The sequence below is a fragment of the Pelophylax lessonae genome (genome assembly GCF_965119305.1).
Source record: "Pelophylax lessonae genome assembly, chromosome: 1".
Lineage (NCBI taxonomy): Eukaryota > Metazoa > Chordata > Amphibia > Anura > Ranidae > Pelophylax > Pelophylax lessonae.
Genome location: NC_138768.1, coordinates 37,244,908 through 37,260,619, shown reverse-complemented (window position 1 = coordinate 37,260,619; position 15,712 = coordinate 37,244,908). Strand labels below are relative to the sequence as shown.

The following is a 15,712-nucleotide window of genomic DNA, read 5'->3' as shown; positions in this document are numbered from 1 at the left end:
TTTTTTCCAAGCTGAGATCCCCATTGAGATATTTAAAAATTGCTATCATGTCCCCCCTCAGGCGTCTCTTCTCCAGGGAGAATAAATCAAGCGATTGCAGACGTTCTTCATAATTAAGGTCCTCCAATCCCCTAATTAGTTTAGTTGCCCTTCTCTGGACTCTCTCCAGCTCCAACACATCCTTCCTGAGGACCGGCGACCAGAACTGGACAGAATACTCCAGATGCGGTTGAATCCTTGAGATGTACGTCCAAGTCTTTTGAAAGTAGCCATACTTCCCGCAGAAACCACCTCTTGTGGTAGAGAATTCCACAACCTTGTAGCCCTAACAGTAAAGAACCCCCCACGTGAAAAGCAATTTGCGGTGGACTGTCTCCTGCAGTGTGTCTTTAGGAGGGATGAGTTTGGGTTCGGCTCCGGGTTTGGTCCGAACCCACATTTAGTTGAAACTGGAAGGCAGCTGTCAGTGAGCTGCAAGCGCCCCACAGCTTCATGTTCACAAAGGGACATCACTGACCTAATATGACCATACGTTCATGCGTCGTCCAGAGTCACCATCTACTTCTTGAACTGAGTTGCAGGCTCAGAGAATGACTTAGTCATGCCTGACACAGATCAGCCCCTGCTGCAGATTTTGACCTTGGAAAGAAAACAGCAAAGGGTGCCAACTAAGTGTAGTATATAGGAAAAAAACAAAAAGTGGTGGCACCAAAATAGGAAAAAAAAGGTAATAGTAATTAGTCCACTACCACACCAAATCAGGTATGGGTCAGCATACCCAATACAGGCAATAGATAAAAAAAAAGGTAGGAGGAAAGCTCCCAGAAAAAGCAGGTACTCAAGGGCACCCAATTAGTATTAAACACTGTCACCCGTCACTGTAAATGACAATGTTGTCAATGCTGCCAAAAGCAACACCAGAACCTGCCCCCCCCCCCCCAACACCAGAATCTGGACCCAGAAATTACTAAATTCTGATAGCTGGTCACTAGATATCTATGAGCTCCATAGGCATGCACAGGGGGTGTGCCAGGTGTGCCTGGGCACACCTTAATCACCATGTGCAGTGCTGAATCCCCCTACTGGCCAGGTTTCCACCCTCTTGTTCGCCCCCCGCTCCACAGCGCTGCTGGTTTCCCCCCTTTCCCATCACTCCCCCTCCCAACACCAGAATCCAGATTCCAAAATGACTAAACTCTGATAGCTGGTCACTGGATATATATGAGCTCCATAGGCCGGCACAGGCAGGGGTGCCAGGTGTGCCTGGGCACGCCTTAATCACCACGTGCAGTGCTAATTCCCTCTACTGCCTGGGTTTCCACCCTCTTGTTGGCCCCCCACTCCACAGTGTTGCTGGCTTCCCCCTCCCCCCCCCCTAACATCAGAATCCGGACTCAGAAATGACTAAATTCTGATAGCTGGTCACTAGATATCTATGCGCTCCTTAGGCATGCAAAGGGGGCGTGCCAGGGGTGCCTGGGCACACCTTAATCCCCACGTGCGGTGTTGAATCCCCTTACTGCTCGGGATTATACCCTCTTGATGGCCCCCTGCTCCACAGTGCTGCTGGCTTACCTTCTCTTCTGATAATGGAGAGTGGGGGAAGGGGCTAGTAAATATGTAATAAACCGGCCCCTTCCTTTTCTAAATGAACACAGTAAACACACTCACTTACTGTGCTCATTCATAACTGAAGCATAGTAAACTATGTTTACTATGCTTCAGTTTGTGAATGAACAGGAAGCCACTCAGCACAGATCACTTTCCATTCATTCATTTACTGCCCTGTGCAGCTGAGACTGCAGAGAAAGGCGTGTGTGTTTGAGCTTTGGGGTGCACACCCTAATGCAATAGGCAGCGCACGCCGATGATGAGCTCCTTAGATACTCACCAGCTAAACCAGAGCATTCACCAGTAAATCAATTCATCTCCATCTCTGAGTAAAAAGAGGGAGCAATGGCTCAGAGATGACTTAGTCATGCTTGACACAGATCAGCCCCTGCGGCTGCCTCTAACCTTGTAAAGAAAATAGCAGAGGACGCCAACTAAGTGCAGTATATAAGAAAAACATGTAAAAAGTAGAAACTCACAAGATGCGTAAGGATAAGAGCATGTAATCCACCGACTGGGGTTTGCTGTTGAGTCTCAGTGTGTCTTCAGGAGCCAGGAAGCAGATGCCCCTGCTAGGAGCAGTGTAGGACACCAGAAACAAAACTGGAAATCCTGGAGATGAAGTGCATAGACTGCGACATCACACCTGGGAGCACAGCATGGCCTATGTGGCTACGTGACGTAACTGGGTGGCTCCAGCATTTCCTGTTTTGGTTCTACAGAACCTGACAGTAGCATTTGCTGCCTGGCTCCTGAATACCCACTGAGGTCCAACAGCAAACCACACTGGGGGGATTATGTGCTCTTATCCTTATTTATCCTGTGAGTTGTCACTTGTGATTTTTAGTGCTTTTTTTAATATGTGGTGCACTTAGTTGGTGCCCTCTGCTGTTTGCTTTACAAGGCACTAAGTTGGCGCCCTCTACTGTTTCCTTTATATATTGCAGAGTTTACTTCAGTCCCATTGAGGAGCTGCCATGGATATCTTTGGACCCATAAACTTTTTAGTATAACCCTACATCCTCACAACACATTCATGTGTATGAATATGTTGTACCATGGCTGTATCCCTATCTGAGCCATTCTCCATAATTCTCTGTAAACGTGCGACTAACTATAAAGTCACAATGTTGCAGTGCGATCAGGGGGGCAAAGGAGAATGAGGAAATGCCTCCTTCTGCCTGCAGCAGAGCAATGACATCACCTCAGCCTAGGCAAAGTCACCAGGTGGATTTTTAATGTTAAAAGGTGGAGCTTTTCAGAAAAATTTGTATTATACAGTATCTCACAAAAGTAAGTACACCCCTCACATTTTTATAAATATTTTATTCTATCTTTTCATGTGACAACACTGAAGAAATGACACTTTGCTACAATGTAAAGTAGTGAGTGTACAGCTTGTATAACAGTGTAAATTTGCTGCCCCCTCTAAATAACTCAACACACAGCCATTAATGTCTAAACCGCTGGCAACAAAAGTGAGTGCACCCCTAAGTGAAAATGTCCAAATTGGGCCCAATTAGCCATTTTCCCTCCCTGGTGTCATGTGACTCATTAGTGTTACAATGTGTCAGGTGTGAATGGGGAGCAGGTGTGTTAAATTTGGTGTTATCGCTCTCACTCTCTCATACTGGTCACTGGAAGTTCAACATGGCACCTCGTGGCAAAGAACTCTCTGAGGATCTGAAAAAAGAATTGTTGCTCTACATAAAGATGGCCTAGACTATAAGAAGATTGCCAAGACCCTGAAACTGAGCTGCAGCACGGTGGCCAAGACCATACAGCGGTTTAACAGGACAGGTTCCACTCAGAACAGGGATTGGTGCAGCGCTAACACAATTGAATCCACAGTCCATACAAATGTTCAAATGGATCAAATACAAAAGTGCAGTAAACAAAAGTTCATCAGAGAGTGCTCCAATAAAGAAGGGAAACTGTCCACCACTTCAAACTTGGAAAAAGCCCCGAGTGCAGGAACCGCCACCAAGATAATAAATGGCCTCTTACCAAATTGCAATGACCCCCATTACAAGGATCCAAGACAGCCTGTGTGATCAAATCAGTGCCCAGATCGACATGTATCGATTCCCAGTGTTCCCTCAGCAGCTCCGACCGGAACAAGTGAACATAAGGAAAAGAGGGACAACTCCAATAGTGAAGTACGTTCACAGGTTTATTCAGTAAAAGCAGAGTGGCAACTCACGTTTGCATGAAGAAATCACAGCATGTTTCGGAGCTATACTCTCAGAACCTTTGTTTCCAACCAATAAAATGGCCGCCGTGTCTTCTTGCTGGCCTCAGCACGACGAACCGCAGGCTCCTCCTCCGACCGGTTTCGTCAACACGTGACTTCGTCAGGGGGTCACGTGTTGATGAAACCGGTCGGAGGAGGAGCCTGCGGTTCGTAGTGCTGAGGCCAGCAAGGAGACACGGCGGCCATTTTATTGGTTGGAAACAAAGGTTCTGAGAGTATAGCTCCGAGACATGCTGTGATTTCTTCATGCAAACGTGAGTTGCCACTCTGCTTTTACTGAATAAACCTGTGAACGTACTTCACTATTGGAGTTGTCCCTCTTTTCCTTATGTTCACTTGTTCCGGTCGGAGCTGCTGAGGGAACACTGGGAATCGATACATGTCGATCTGGGCACTGATTTGATCACACAGGCTGTCTTGGATCCTTGTAATGGGGGTCATTGCAATTTGGTAAGAGGCCATTTATTATCTTGGTGGCGGTTCCTGCACTCGGGGCTTTTTCCAAGTTTGAAGTGGTGGACAGTTTCCCTTCTTTATTGGAGCACTCTCTGATGAACTTTTGTTTACTGCACTTTTGTATTTGATCCATTTGAACATTTGTATGGACTGTGGATTCAATTGTGTTAGCGCTGCACCAATCCCATTCTATATTGCTATTTAGATCTGGTATTTCTGATTCTAGATCAGGTGCTGGCTGCTTTCATATGGTCTGTTGACTTTTTATTCATGTATGTTTTTATCTTTACATTTTAGCGCAGCAATATCCCCATTTTTATCCACTCAGAACAGGCCTCGCCATGGTCCACCAAAGAAGTTGAGCACACGTGCTCAGCGTCATATCCAGAGGTTGTGTTTGTGAAATAGACGTATGAGTGCTGCTAGCATTGCTGCAGAGGTTGAAGGGGTGGGGGGGGTCAGTCTGTCAGTGCTCAGACCATACGCCGCACACTGCATCAAATTGGCCTGCATGGCTGTCGTCCCAGAAGGAAGTCTCTTCTAAAGATGATGCACAAGAAAACCCGCAAACAGTTTGCTGAAGACAAGCAGACTAAGGACATGGATTACTGGAACCATGTCCTGTGGTCTGATGAGACCAAGATAAACCTACTTGGTTCAGATGGTGTCAAGTGTGTGTGGTGGCAACCAGATGAGGAGTACAAAGACAAGAGTGTCTTGCCTACAGTCAAGCATGGTGGGGGGAGTGTCATGGTCTGGGGCTGCATGAGTGCTGCCAGCACTGGGGAGATACAGTTCATTGAGGGAACCATGAATGCCAACATGTGCTGTGACATACTGAAGCAGAGCATGATCCCCTCCCTTCGGAGACTGGGCTGCAGGGCAGTATTCCAACATAATGACCCCAAACACCTCCAGGATGACCACTGCCTTGCTAAAGATGCTGAGGGTAAAGGTGATGGACTGGCCAAGCATGTCTCCAGACCTAAACCCTATTGAGCATCTGTGGGGAATCCTGAAACGGAAGATGGAGGAGCGCAAGGTCTCTCACAATCACCAGCTCTGTGATGTCATCATGGAGGAGTGGAAGAGGACTCCAGTGGCAACCTGTGAAGCTCTGGTGAACTCCATGCCCAAGAGGGTTAAGGCAGTGCTGGAAAATAATGTTGGCCACACAACATGTTGACACTTTGGGTCCAATTTGGACATTACGAGTCACATGACACTGGGAAGGGAAAATGGCTAATTGGGCCCAATTTGGACATTTTCACTTAGGGGTGTACTCACTTTTGTTGCCATGGGCTTAGACTTTAATGGCTGTGTTTTGAGTTATTTTGAGGGGACAGCAAATTTACACTGTTATACAAGCTGTACACTCACTACTTTACATTGTAGCAAAGTGTCATTTCTTCAGTGTTGTCACATGAAAAGATAGAATAAAATATTTACAAAAATGTGAGGGGTGTACTTACTTTTGTGAGATACTGTATAACACGTCAGGAAATGTTCTGGAAAGGTCCAATTTAAACAAAAACTACAAAAAAAAATTATCCTTTGGAACACGTCGTCATTTATTTCTCTGCTTCACGTTAAATAATATTTCAGCTCCTCTCGGCACAGATGACACGTGTAGTCGATGATCCAATAACTTTTCAATTACTTGACGTCTGCTTATCGTTCTGCATTGAAGACCTGACCGCGGCGGTCTATATATAGATATTCAATTTCCCAATTTCCATATATCATTCCAGCCATAAGTGTTTATTTGTTATTAAACCAAGCCTGTATATTAAATCACCATCGTCCCCCCCCCCCCCCCGCGCCTAATGGCATCAGGCGCCGTGTGAAGAATTGCGTCAATATGTTACAATTGCCTTTGCCCTTTTTCTGGGTTAATATTACGGTGATTCTTTCATTGCCGTACCATGTAAAAAGTAATTTGTTCCGGAGTTTCCAATGGGGGAGGGGGGGGGGGGCAGGGGTGTTTCCAATGGGGGGGGGGGGTGTGTCGTCTTGGCTGGCGCCATCACATGGGATATAGTTGTGAAAAATTGCAGAATTATTACCTATGGCTGCACATATTTGCATGCAATTATTAATTATGTGTTTGTATAATAAGGCTTTACTGTGCTATGCACTGGCTGAGGTTGAGGGCTTTTTATTTATTTATTACAGGTATTTATAGAGCACCTGTTTGGCCCCATTTTCATGTATTGTCTTGTATTAAACTGCATTCGTTTATCATTTTTCTGTAGTATGCTGCCACCCAGTGGTGGCTTCTTGTGACTACACCTTCTTTACTAATGTGCTTTTAGTTTGTTCCTTTGTCACCCCCCTCCTGTTTCCTCCATGTTCCCTCAGTTAGTGCCGGTTCACATATATGCGATGCGGGAACCCTGCGAATCCACTGCGGGTTCCCACATCGCATTCAAATTGCAGGCAGTTGACACTGCCATATGCGAATCACTGGGGGTGTCAGTACAAAGTTAGCGACACCCCCAGATCAGTTCGCATATCGCAGTTCGGACATGAATCGGGTTCCCCCATTGCATTCAAATTGCAGGCAGTTCACACTGCCATATGCGAATCGCTGGGGGTGTCAGTACAAAGTTAGCGACAACCCCAGATCAGTTCGCATATCGCAGTTCGGACATGAATCGGATCGCATAGATGTGACAAGCCATGGGATCCGATTCTGGTGTGGACCAGAAAAAGGTTCCTGTGCGATTTTGGTCCGAATGCGATACGAATTCAGCCATATAATCTGTATGTCTGAATTTGTATCATCACACAAACATCGCATGCGATTTGCAGAGAAATGCGGTGCGACTCACATGCAATGTCTGACATCCCTATAGTGTGAACCGGGGCTTAGACTGCATTCACACTTGGGCGTTTTGAATGGCGGGCAGATTTGCCGCGATTCTGCCTGCGATTTCAAAACCACCCAAGTGGTAATGACAAATCGCACGACGCACATTTCAGATGCCATTCATTTTAATGGCACCTAAAAAAACGTGGTGGTTCTGCTGCGATCGTCGTGCTGCAATCGTGGCAAACCGCAACGCGTGAAGCATGTCGGCCTAAAAAAAGCTCCTGAACATTTTTTGAAGCATGTCGCCCAAAAGAAGTTTCTGATTTTTGTTTTTTGGGCGACATGCTTCACCTGATGCGATTTGCCATGATTGAAGCATGTCGCCCAAAAGAAATGTTTACATTTTTGTTTTTTGGGGCGACATGCTTCACGTGATGCGATTTGCCACGATTGAAGCATGATTTATCATGCAACAATCATGGCAGAACCCCCATCGGGTTTTTAGGTGCCATTGAAATTAATGGCATCTAAAATATGCGTTGTGCGATTTGTCATTCACAGCTGGGTATTTTTGAAATCGCGAGCAGAATCGCAGCAAATCTGCCTGTGATTTAAAACGCCCAGGTTAGTTATTCACAGAGATGGGACTCATGAAAGTCATTGGGGTTGATTTACTAAAGACTGGGGATTGTCACTTGCTGACTTGGCACTATCCACAGGCAGCTTAACTCTTCAATAAGACACAGAAGTTGAATCCAACACAATTATACTTTCAGCCATTTACAATATGGAGGATGTTTTTCCAGTCTTTTGAAGTATAAGAAGACAATGGGGTTAATTTACTTAACCAGTTCTGGACCAGAAGGATTTGCCCCCTTAATGACCAGGCCATTTTTTGTGAGTCGACACAGCGTTACTTTAACGGACAATTGCGCGGTCGTGCGACGCTGTACCCAAATAAAAAATTGATGTTCTTTTTTTCCCACAAATAGAGCTTTCTTTTGGTGGTATTTGATCACCTGTGCGATTTTTATTTTTTGCGCTATAAACAAAAAAAGAGCGACAATTCTGAAAAAAAAAAAAAACAATATTTTTCACATTCTGCTATATGACATTCTCAAAAAAAAAAATTAAAAATCTAAATATTTCAACATTTTAGGCCAATTTGTATTCTGCTACATATTTTTGGTAAAAAAATCGCAATAAGCGAATTTTGATTGATTTGCGCAGAAGTTATTGCGTCTACAAACTAGGGAAAAGATTTTTGTCATTTTTTCAAGTTTTTTTTTTTTACTAGTAATGACGGCGATCTGCGATTTTTAGTGGGACTGCGACATTGCGGCGGACAGATCGGACCCCTAATTGACATTTTTGACACTTTTGGGGGGACCAGTGACATTACTACAGTAATCAGTGCTAAAAATATGCACTGTCACTGTAATAATGACACTGGCAAGGAAGGGGTTAACCCAGGGGCGATCAAAGGGTTAAATGTGTGCCTAGGGGAGTGTTTCTAACTGTATGGAGGAGGGGCTTGTGAAATGACCACAGAGACCTGTGTTCTTATATAGAAGGATCACAGGCGCTCTGTGATCATTCCAGGGAGAACGGTCGGCTGTGATTACAAGCGTTCAAGCACGGGCTCACTGATCCCTATCTAACCCTCACTCCTCTAAGCATGATTGTTTTGGATGTGCCGTATTGTACTGAGCAGTCACTCCCACCCATCTCATCACTAATACTTTCTTACTCTTTGTTTCCACAGCACAGAGCCCCACCGCGGCAGACCCCCTGCAGCAAGCCTACGCTGGAGTGCAGCAGTACGCAGGTCGTTAGTATTAACACTTTCTCCTAATAATTATAGATACTCCGTCTATGTCTGTCTATAAGGGAACCCGGCCAGGGGAGCAATAAGGGATCCGCCTTTCTATAAAAATAATTCACCAAGCCGTTCAGTGAAAAAAACATCTACATTAGTTCTGTGCAAATAAGGCAAATCATGAATATTTCCTATGCTGTTTAAATCATTAAAATGAAAAAATACTAGATTTAGCCACTAGATGGAGCGCAGTATTATAGGAATTTCCTGTAACACTTAGCTCCTTCTAGTGGCCAAATGCTGTATTTTCTGTTTTAAATAAATCATTTACATTTGAACAGCATGGGATATAGCTTATTTACATTCGTTTCCTTTTGCCTCATTCGCACAGAACACATGTACATGCACTTTTACTGAGCGATTGGTCATGAAAATTCATTATACATAAAACCCAAATAGCCTCATAATTATCTATTTTTTTTCTTCCTGCCCTGTTTCTTTCTTTCTTCCTGGCCTGTCTTCCCAGAACTAAACTTGCCGACCACCAACAGTACATTTACTGCTGTCAGCCGCCCCCTGGTTTAACCACTTAAGGACCAAGCCTATTTCTGACACTTACAAGCTGAAATCAATATTTTTTGCTAGAAAATTACTTAGAACCCCCAAACATTATATATATATATACACACACACACACACATATACATATATATATATATATATATATATATATATATATATACACACACACACATTATATATATATATATATATATATATATATATATATAGTCCAAAGGGTGAGGTGCACTACAGCAATGCAAGCTATTGCTAGCAACCAGACCTTCCTACAGGTCATATATAGAAAAAAATGAAATGGGGGGTTGCTGCACAAAAAGTAATTTTATTCCAGATATAAAATTACATAATTACATATGAAATTTCCAGAAAATTCCTATGTAATTATGTAATTTTATATCTGGAATAAAATTACTTTTTTTGCACCCCCATTTCATATATATATATATTTATTTTTCTTTAGCAAAGACTCTGGAGTATAAAAAATGGAGGTTGTTGCAATATTTTTTGTCACGCAGTATTTGTGCAGCGGTCTTTCAAACACAATTTTTTGGGAAAAAATACATTTCACCGCATTAAAAAAAAAAACAGTAAATTTAGGCCACTTTTTTTCTATAATGTGAAAGATAATGTTACGCGGAGTAAATAGATACCCAACATGTCATGCTTCAAAATTGCGCACACTCGTGGAATGGCAACAAACATTGGTACTTAAAAATCTCCATAGGTGACACTTTAAGAAATTCTACAGGTTACCAGTTTAGAGTTACAGAGGAGGTCTAGGGCTAGAATTATTGTTCTTCCTTTAACAGTTGCGTTGATACCTCACATGTGTGGTTTGAACATCGTTTACATATGTGGGCGCGTCTTACGTATGCGTTCGCTTCTGCGCGTGAGCTCAGAGGGACAGTGCACTTTAAATTTTTTTTTTACCTTTTCTTATTTATTTTATCTTTTATTTTTTATTTTTACACTGTCCCTTTTAAAAAATGTTTTTTTGATCACCTTTTTTCCTATTACAAGGAATGTAAACATCCATTGTAATAGAAAAAGGTCCTCTTTAATGTGAGATCCGGGGTTAAAAAGACCTCACATCTCACATCTACACTAAAAAGAAAAAAAAAAAAAAAAAAGGTATTTTTTTTTTTCCATCATGAAAATAAAAATGGGCCCTTTAAGGAGGTTGGGAGGAAGCGACGTATGACGTCGCTCTGGTCCTCCGAGGCCATAGAGTGGAGTGGGGGCCAGCTTGCCCTCACTTGACTTCCTGCCTAGGAGGAGAGAGGACCGGATAGTTTACCCCACTACCGACGGCTCCAGTAAGCGGGGAAAACGTCAGGGGGGGGGGGGTCACCTCTCCCGCCGCCCATGAAAGTGATATCGCGGCAATTCTGCCACTGGGACCATTTTTACGTTAAAGCGGACTGCCCGCCATTTAAAAAAAATACCAGGGTTATGGCAGCTATCTGCTGCCAGAACCTCGGTATTTAATGCCAAAATAGCGACGTAAATACACGGTGGGCGGTCCGTAAGTGGATAAAAGCGCCCACTTGCCCCCTGTTGATCTGTGCTGACTGGACACAGCATGAGTTGGTAAGCAGGTTACAGCCAATGATTTTGGCTGTATACCTTCTTATCGGCTGTGGCCAATCACAGCACAGACCTTCTGGCTGGATTTCCCCCTGCTATTAGTTACCATGTTAAGTAAGGAGAGACCCAGCCAGATATGTGGGTACAAGCTGCACACATAAACTTGCATACACTTGTTAAGCACACATTTAGCCCCATGATTGCCCTCCTGTCACCCAGCCATTGTCATTAGTACTGTGTACAGTATTATCATTGATCGCTGTATTAGTGTCACTAGCGACGTCAGTGCCAGTTAGTCAGTTAGTATCCCTCCCAGCCAGTGTCAGTTAGCACCAGATTGCCCGCCACACTATCACAGTCACACTATAAGTTGCTGATCACCTCCATTTTTTTTATAGTGTCTGTACGGATCAGTATCTTAATCACAAATCAGAATATATATATATATATATATATATATATATATATATATATATATATATATACTAGTGCCCCCAATAGTATAATGTTCTCAAAAACATAGTGTTAGATGTGGGATTTTTTTTTTTTTTTTTACCAAAGTCATGTAGCAGAATACATTTTGGCCTAAATGTATGAAAAAATTTGATTTTATTGGATAAAAAACCCAAGTGGTGATCACAAACCACCAAAAGAAAGCTCCATTCATGTGAAAAAAATGATATAACTTTAATTTGGGTACAGTGTTGCATGACCGTGCAAATACCAGTTAAAATAGCGCAGTGCTGAATAGCAAAAATGAAAAATGCCCCGGTCACGAAGGGGGTAAAACCTTTCCGGAGGTCAAGTGGTAATAGAGGTTCCACACCTACAGTTTTTCTAACAGTAATGCTATGATATAAACCGTGCAGGGATCCTCAAACTACCTTCCTCCAGTTGTTGCGGAACTACACATCCCATGAGGCATTGCAAAACTCTGACATTTACAGACATGACTAGGCATGATGGGAATTGTAGTTCCCGAACAACTGGAGGGCCATAGTTAGAAGTAAGGCTGGATTTAAGCTTAGATTAAAAAGAAATATTGCCAACCCCTGATAATTCTAGTTGCGTGTTGTGTTGAATCTCAGAATTTGAAGCCCAGCTCTGGCCATCCAGGTCGTGCGATCTCTAATGAAGTGGTTAAAGCGTATTTCTAGTCCAAAGTTTATTTGCTTTAGCTATGGATAAAGTCGGAAAGTTTTAGAACCTGCCTGTGTTCCCATTGGGGAGATTTGTCTCTCCTATTGCTTTGTCAGATACTTAGCACAGGGATGGTGAGAACCCCTCATAATGGGCCCAAAAGGTGTATAGAGCCAGGAACGCAGTGCAGGGATGGTGGGAACCACTCATAATGGGCACAGCAGGTGTACAGACCCAGGAACTCAGCACAGGGATGGTGAGAACCCCTCATAATAGGTAAAATGGGTGTATATACCCTGGAAATTAGTACATGGATGGGTATAGTCCCTTATAATGGGTACAGGAGATGTACAGACTCAACAACTCAGCCAGGAATGGTGGGAACCCCTTCATATTGTGCAAAGTAGTTGTAAAGACCCTGGAATTTAGTGCAGGGAAGCCCCATAAAATGGGCACAGAAGGTGTGCAGACCTGGGAACTCGGCATAGGGATGATGAGAACCCCGCATAATGGACAACACAGGTGTGCAGACCTAGGAGTTCAGCGCAGGGATGGTTGCAGCCCCTCATAATGGGCACAGCAGGTGTACAGACCTGGGAATTCAGCCCAGCGATGGGTAGAGTGCCTCATATTAGGCACAAGAGATGTACAGACTCAGGAACTCAAGGCAGGGATTGTGGGAACCCCTCATAATGGGCACAACAAGTATACAAACCTGGGAACTCAGCACAGGGATGGTGGGAACCCCTCATATTGGGCACAAAAGGTGTACAGGCCCGGGAACTCAGCACAGCAGGGAAGATGGGAGCCCCTAATAATGGGCACAGCAGGTGTACAGACCTGGGAACTCAGCACAGGGGTCAGGGAGCCCCTAATAATGGGCACAGCAGGTGTACAGACCAAGGAACTCAGCACAGGGATGGTGGGAACCCCTCATAATGGGCACAGCAGGTGTACAGACCTGGGAACTCAGCACAGGGATAGGTAGAGTGCCTCATATTTGGCACAAAAGGTGTACAGACCCAGGAACTTAACACTGGAATGGTGGGAACCCCTCATAATGGGCACAAAAGGTGTATAGACCTGGGGACACAGCACTGGGATAATGGGTACAACAGGGGTACAGACTGAGTAACTCAGAGCAGAAATAGTTTGACCCCCCCCCCCTCATTATCAGCACAGCAGAGAAGATGGGAACCCCTCATAATGGGTACACCAGGGGTACAGAAGGAGGAGCAGAAATTGTGTGACCCCCTCATATTCAACACAGCAGTGACGCTGGGAACCCCTCATAATGGGCACAGCAGGTGTGCAGACCTGAGAATTCAGCACAGGGATGGGTAGAGTGCCTCCTAATAGGCACAAGAGATGTACAGACTCAGGAACTCAGGGCAGGGATGGTGGGAACCCCTCATAATGGGCACAACAAGTGTAATTACCTGGGAACTCAGCACAGGGGTGGTGGGAACCCCTCATAATGGGTACACCAGGGGTACAGAAGGAGGAGCAGAAATAGTGTGACCCCCTCATATTCAGCACAGCAGTGACGCTGGGAACCCCTCATAATGGGCACAGCAGGGGAACAGACCAGAGAACCTACTAACAGAGTTCTGCAAAGATTGCCAGAGAGGTTTATTGCTCCACATCCACCAAAAACCGAAATTCCTGCTACTGCGTGAAACTTCCTTCAGATTCCATTAAGAAGTTTTAGAGAACCCCAATTCCCAGCATAATAGTATCACCTATATGTATTAACCCAACACATTGGGCTGTCAGCACTGTATTCCAAGCTTTGCTTTATGTTGGGCTGGGGGGTAATTCGCTGTGACCTGAAGACTCCGACCTCAACTGAAAAGCAGCTTTTCCCGTGAGGTCTCTGATGGCCTTGGCCTCCTGTTGTAGGACATGGTTATAGATGATCTCCTGGCAGCCCACTGACCCCAGTGTAACCAGCTCTCTAATCTCCCCGCTGACCTTTGCCTGCCAAAATGGCTTTCAATGAACCACGCAATCAAAAATCAATAGCCGCACCACGGTGATTGTAAGCACTGAACATACACCAATTTACCAGACCTATTGGAGTCATTGCCCACCGTGACATCTCTGTTATGGCCTCGGGGAGAAGAGAAGAGAAGGGCTGAGCAAATGGAAACTTTGTATTTAAAAAAGAAACAATGAAAGAAAGTGAATTAAGGTGGCCGGGGGAGGCAGTAAAACTGACCCCCGGCTGCCTGTCTGAAAGAGCCCTTACTTATTCGATTTTTTTGTTCTTTGGGACAGATAAACTCTAACATAGAGCCATGCATTTTTGTGTGTTGCTGTTGTAGCACCCTAGTAGGTAGGTGCTAGTGAGAGAGTATAGTTTTGAGCTCTGTCTGCCTATCAGAGGGACTGCAGGTAAATCTATATTGCTTTCTGCCTATCAGAGAACAGGATCTGTTAGTGAGGTCTGCTCATTGTGCTCAGTATGCGATTCATTCAGTCTAGAGAGTGTTTCACGCTGGTCCAATAGGGAGGCATGTTGGACAGTGGGAGGAAACCTGACGAATGGGTGCATGGGCTTTTGATACAGTCCTAATAATTGGCAGAGGGCAGGATGCCTCGGTGCATGTTGGGATACTGTATAAAAGCCAGGGGCACATGTGCTCAAGGTATTTCATTGGGGAGTGGAGTCCGGGAGGGAGGTGGCGGCTGCCTCCTCCTCTGTAGAGGTACCATGCAGCCTCAGGAGGTCGTTCCCAGAGGTACAGGGAAGCCACTGGAGGTCCTGTTTCTGCAGTATCATGATTACAGGAACTCGTGTCAAGGGGCCTGACCTGAGGGGGGGTTACCCCTGCTCATAGGATAGTCAGTGGACAGGTGTCAGTAGGAAAAGGATGCTAGTGAGAGTGTCCTGGAAGTAGATTATTGTCCATTGAGTCACTTTGTTAGAGAGAGTAAAGAAAACAAGAGACTGAACCTCATTCATCTCAGTTGCAGGGTGAATTAACAGCCTGGCTGTTTCATATCTAGCAGCAGAGATTTGAAGATAGAAGTCCTCAAAGGCTGTGAATAGTTAAATTGGAGTATCCAACTATTTCCTTCTCCTATCCAGGGGCTGACTGGCAACTTTCGGCCCAGGGGGCAAGTACAAACCAGAGGCCCATGGTGCCTCTTCCCACTCTCCCTCTACCTGGTCTCCTCCTGACCCCCATTCCAAGCTAAAGCTCCACTCCAGGTACTCTCTACTCACTGTCTGAATCAGGGTTCCCAACCTGGCCACCAGGGTGGAGCTGGGACAGCTCAATCGGGGCTGGCCATGGGAGGAGAGTCTCCAGTGGGGCATGGAACTCAGACACAATTTACACCATTCATGTTAGGGGGGAGGCCTGCGCTCTGTCCTTGTCTTCATCCCTCACTCAGTAGGTCAGTGGTGGGGACTTTTTACTTCTCTTTACCAGGAATCCTT

General features: G+C 44.8%; 1 protein-coding gene across 14 annotated transcripts in view; it reads left to right on the top strand.

The window, feature by feature from the left end:
* CELF4 (CUGBP Elav-like family member 4) overlaps positions 1 to 15,712 on the top strand; it is a 1,612,756-nt gene that overhangs the window by 1,462,120 nt on the left and 134,924 nt on the right. For 9 of the 14 annotated variants that reach the window (XM_082261568.1, XM_082261567.1, XM_082261559.1 and 6 more), the window contains one exon: positions 8,902 to 8,967. In XM_082261568.1, coding sequence (XP_082117694.1) covers positions 8,902 to 8,967 — 66 coding nt within the window. The remainder of the gene's footprint in view (positions 1 to 8,901; positions 8,968 to 15,712) is intronic. The other 5 variants (XM_082261569.1, XM_082261566.1, XM_082261564.1 and 2 more) reach the window with 1 other exon arrangement.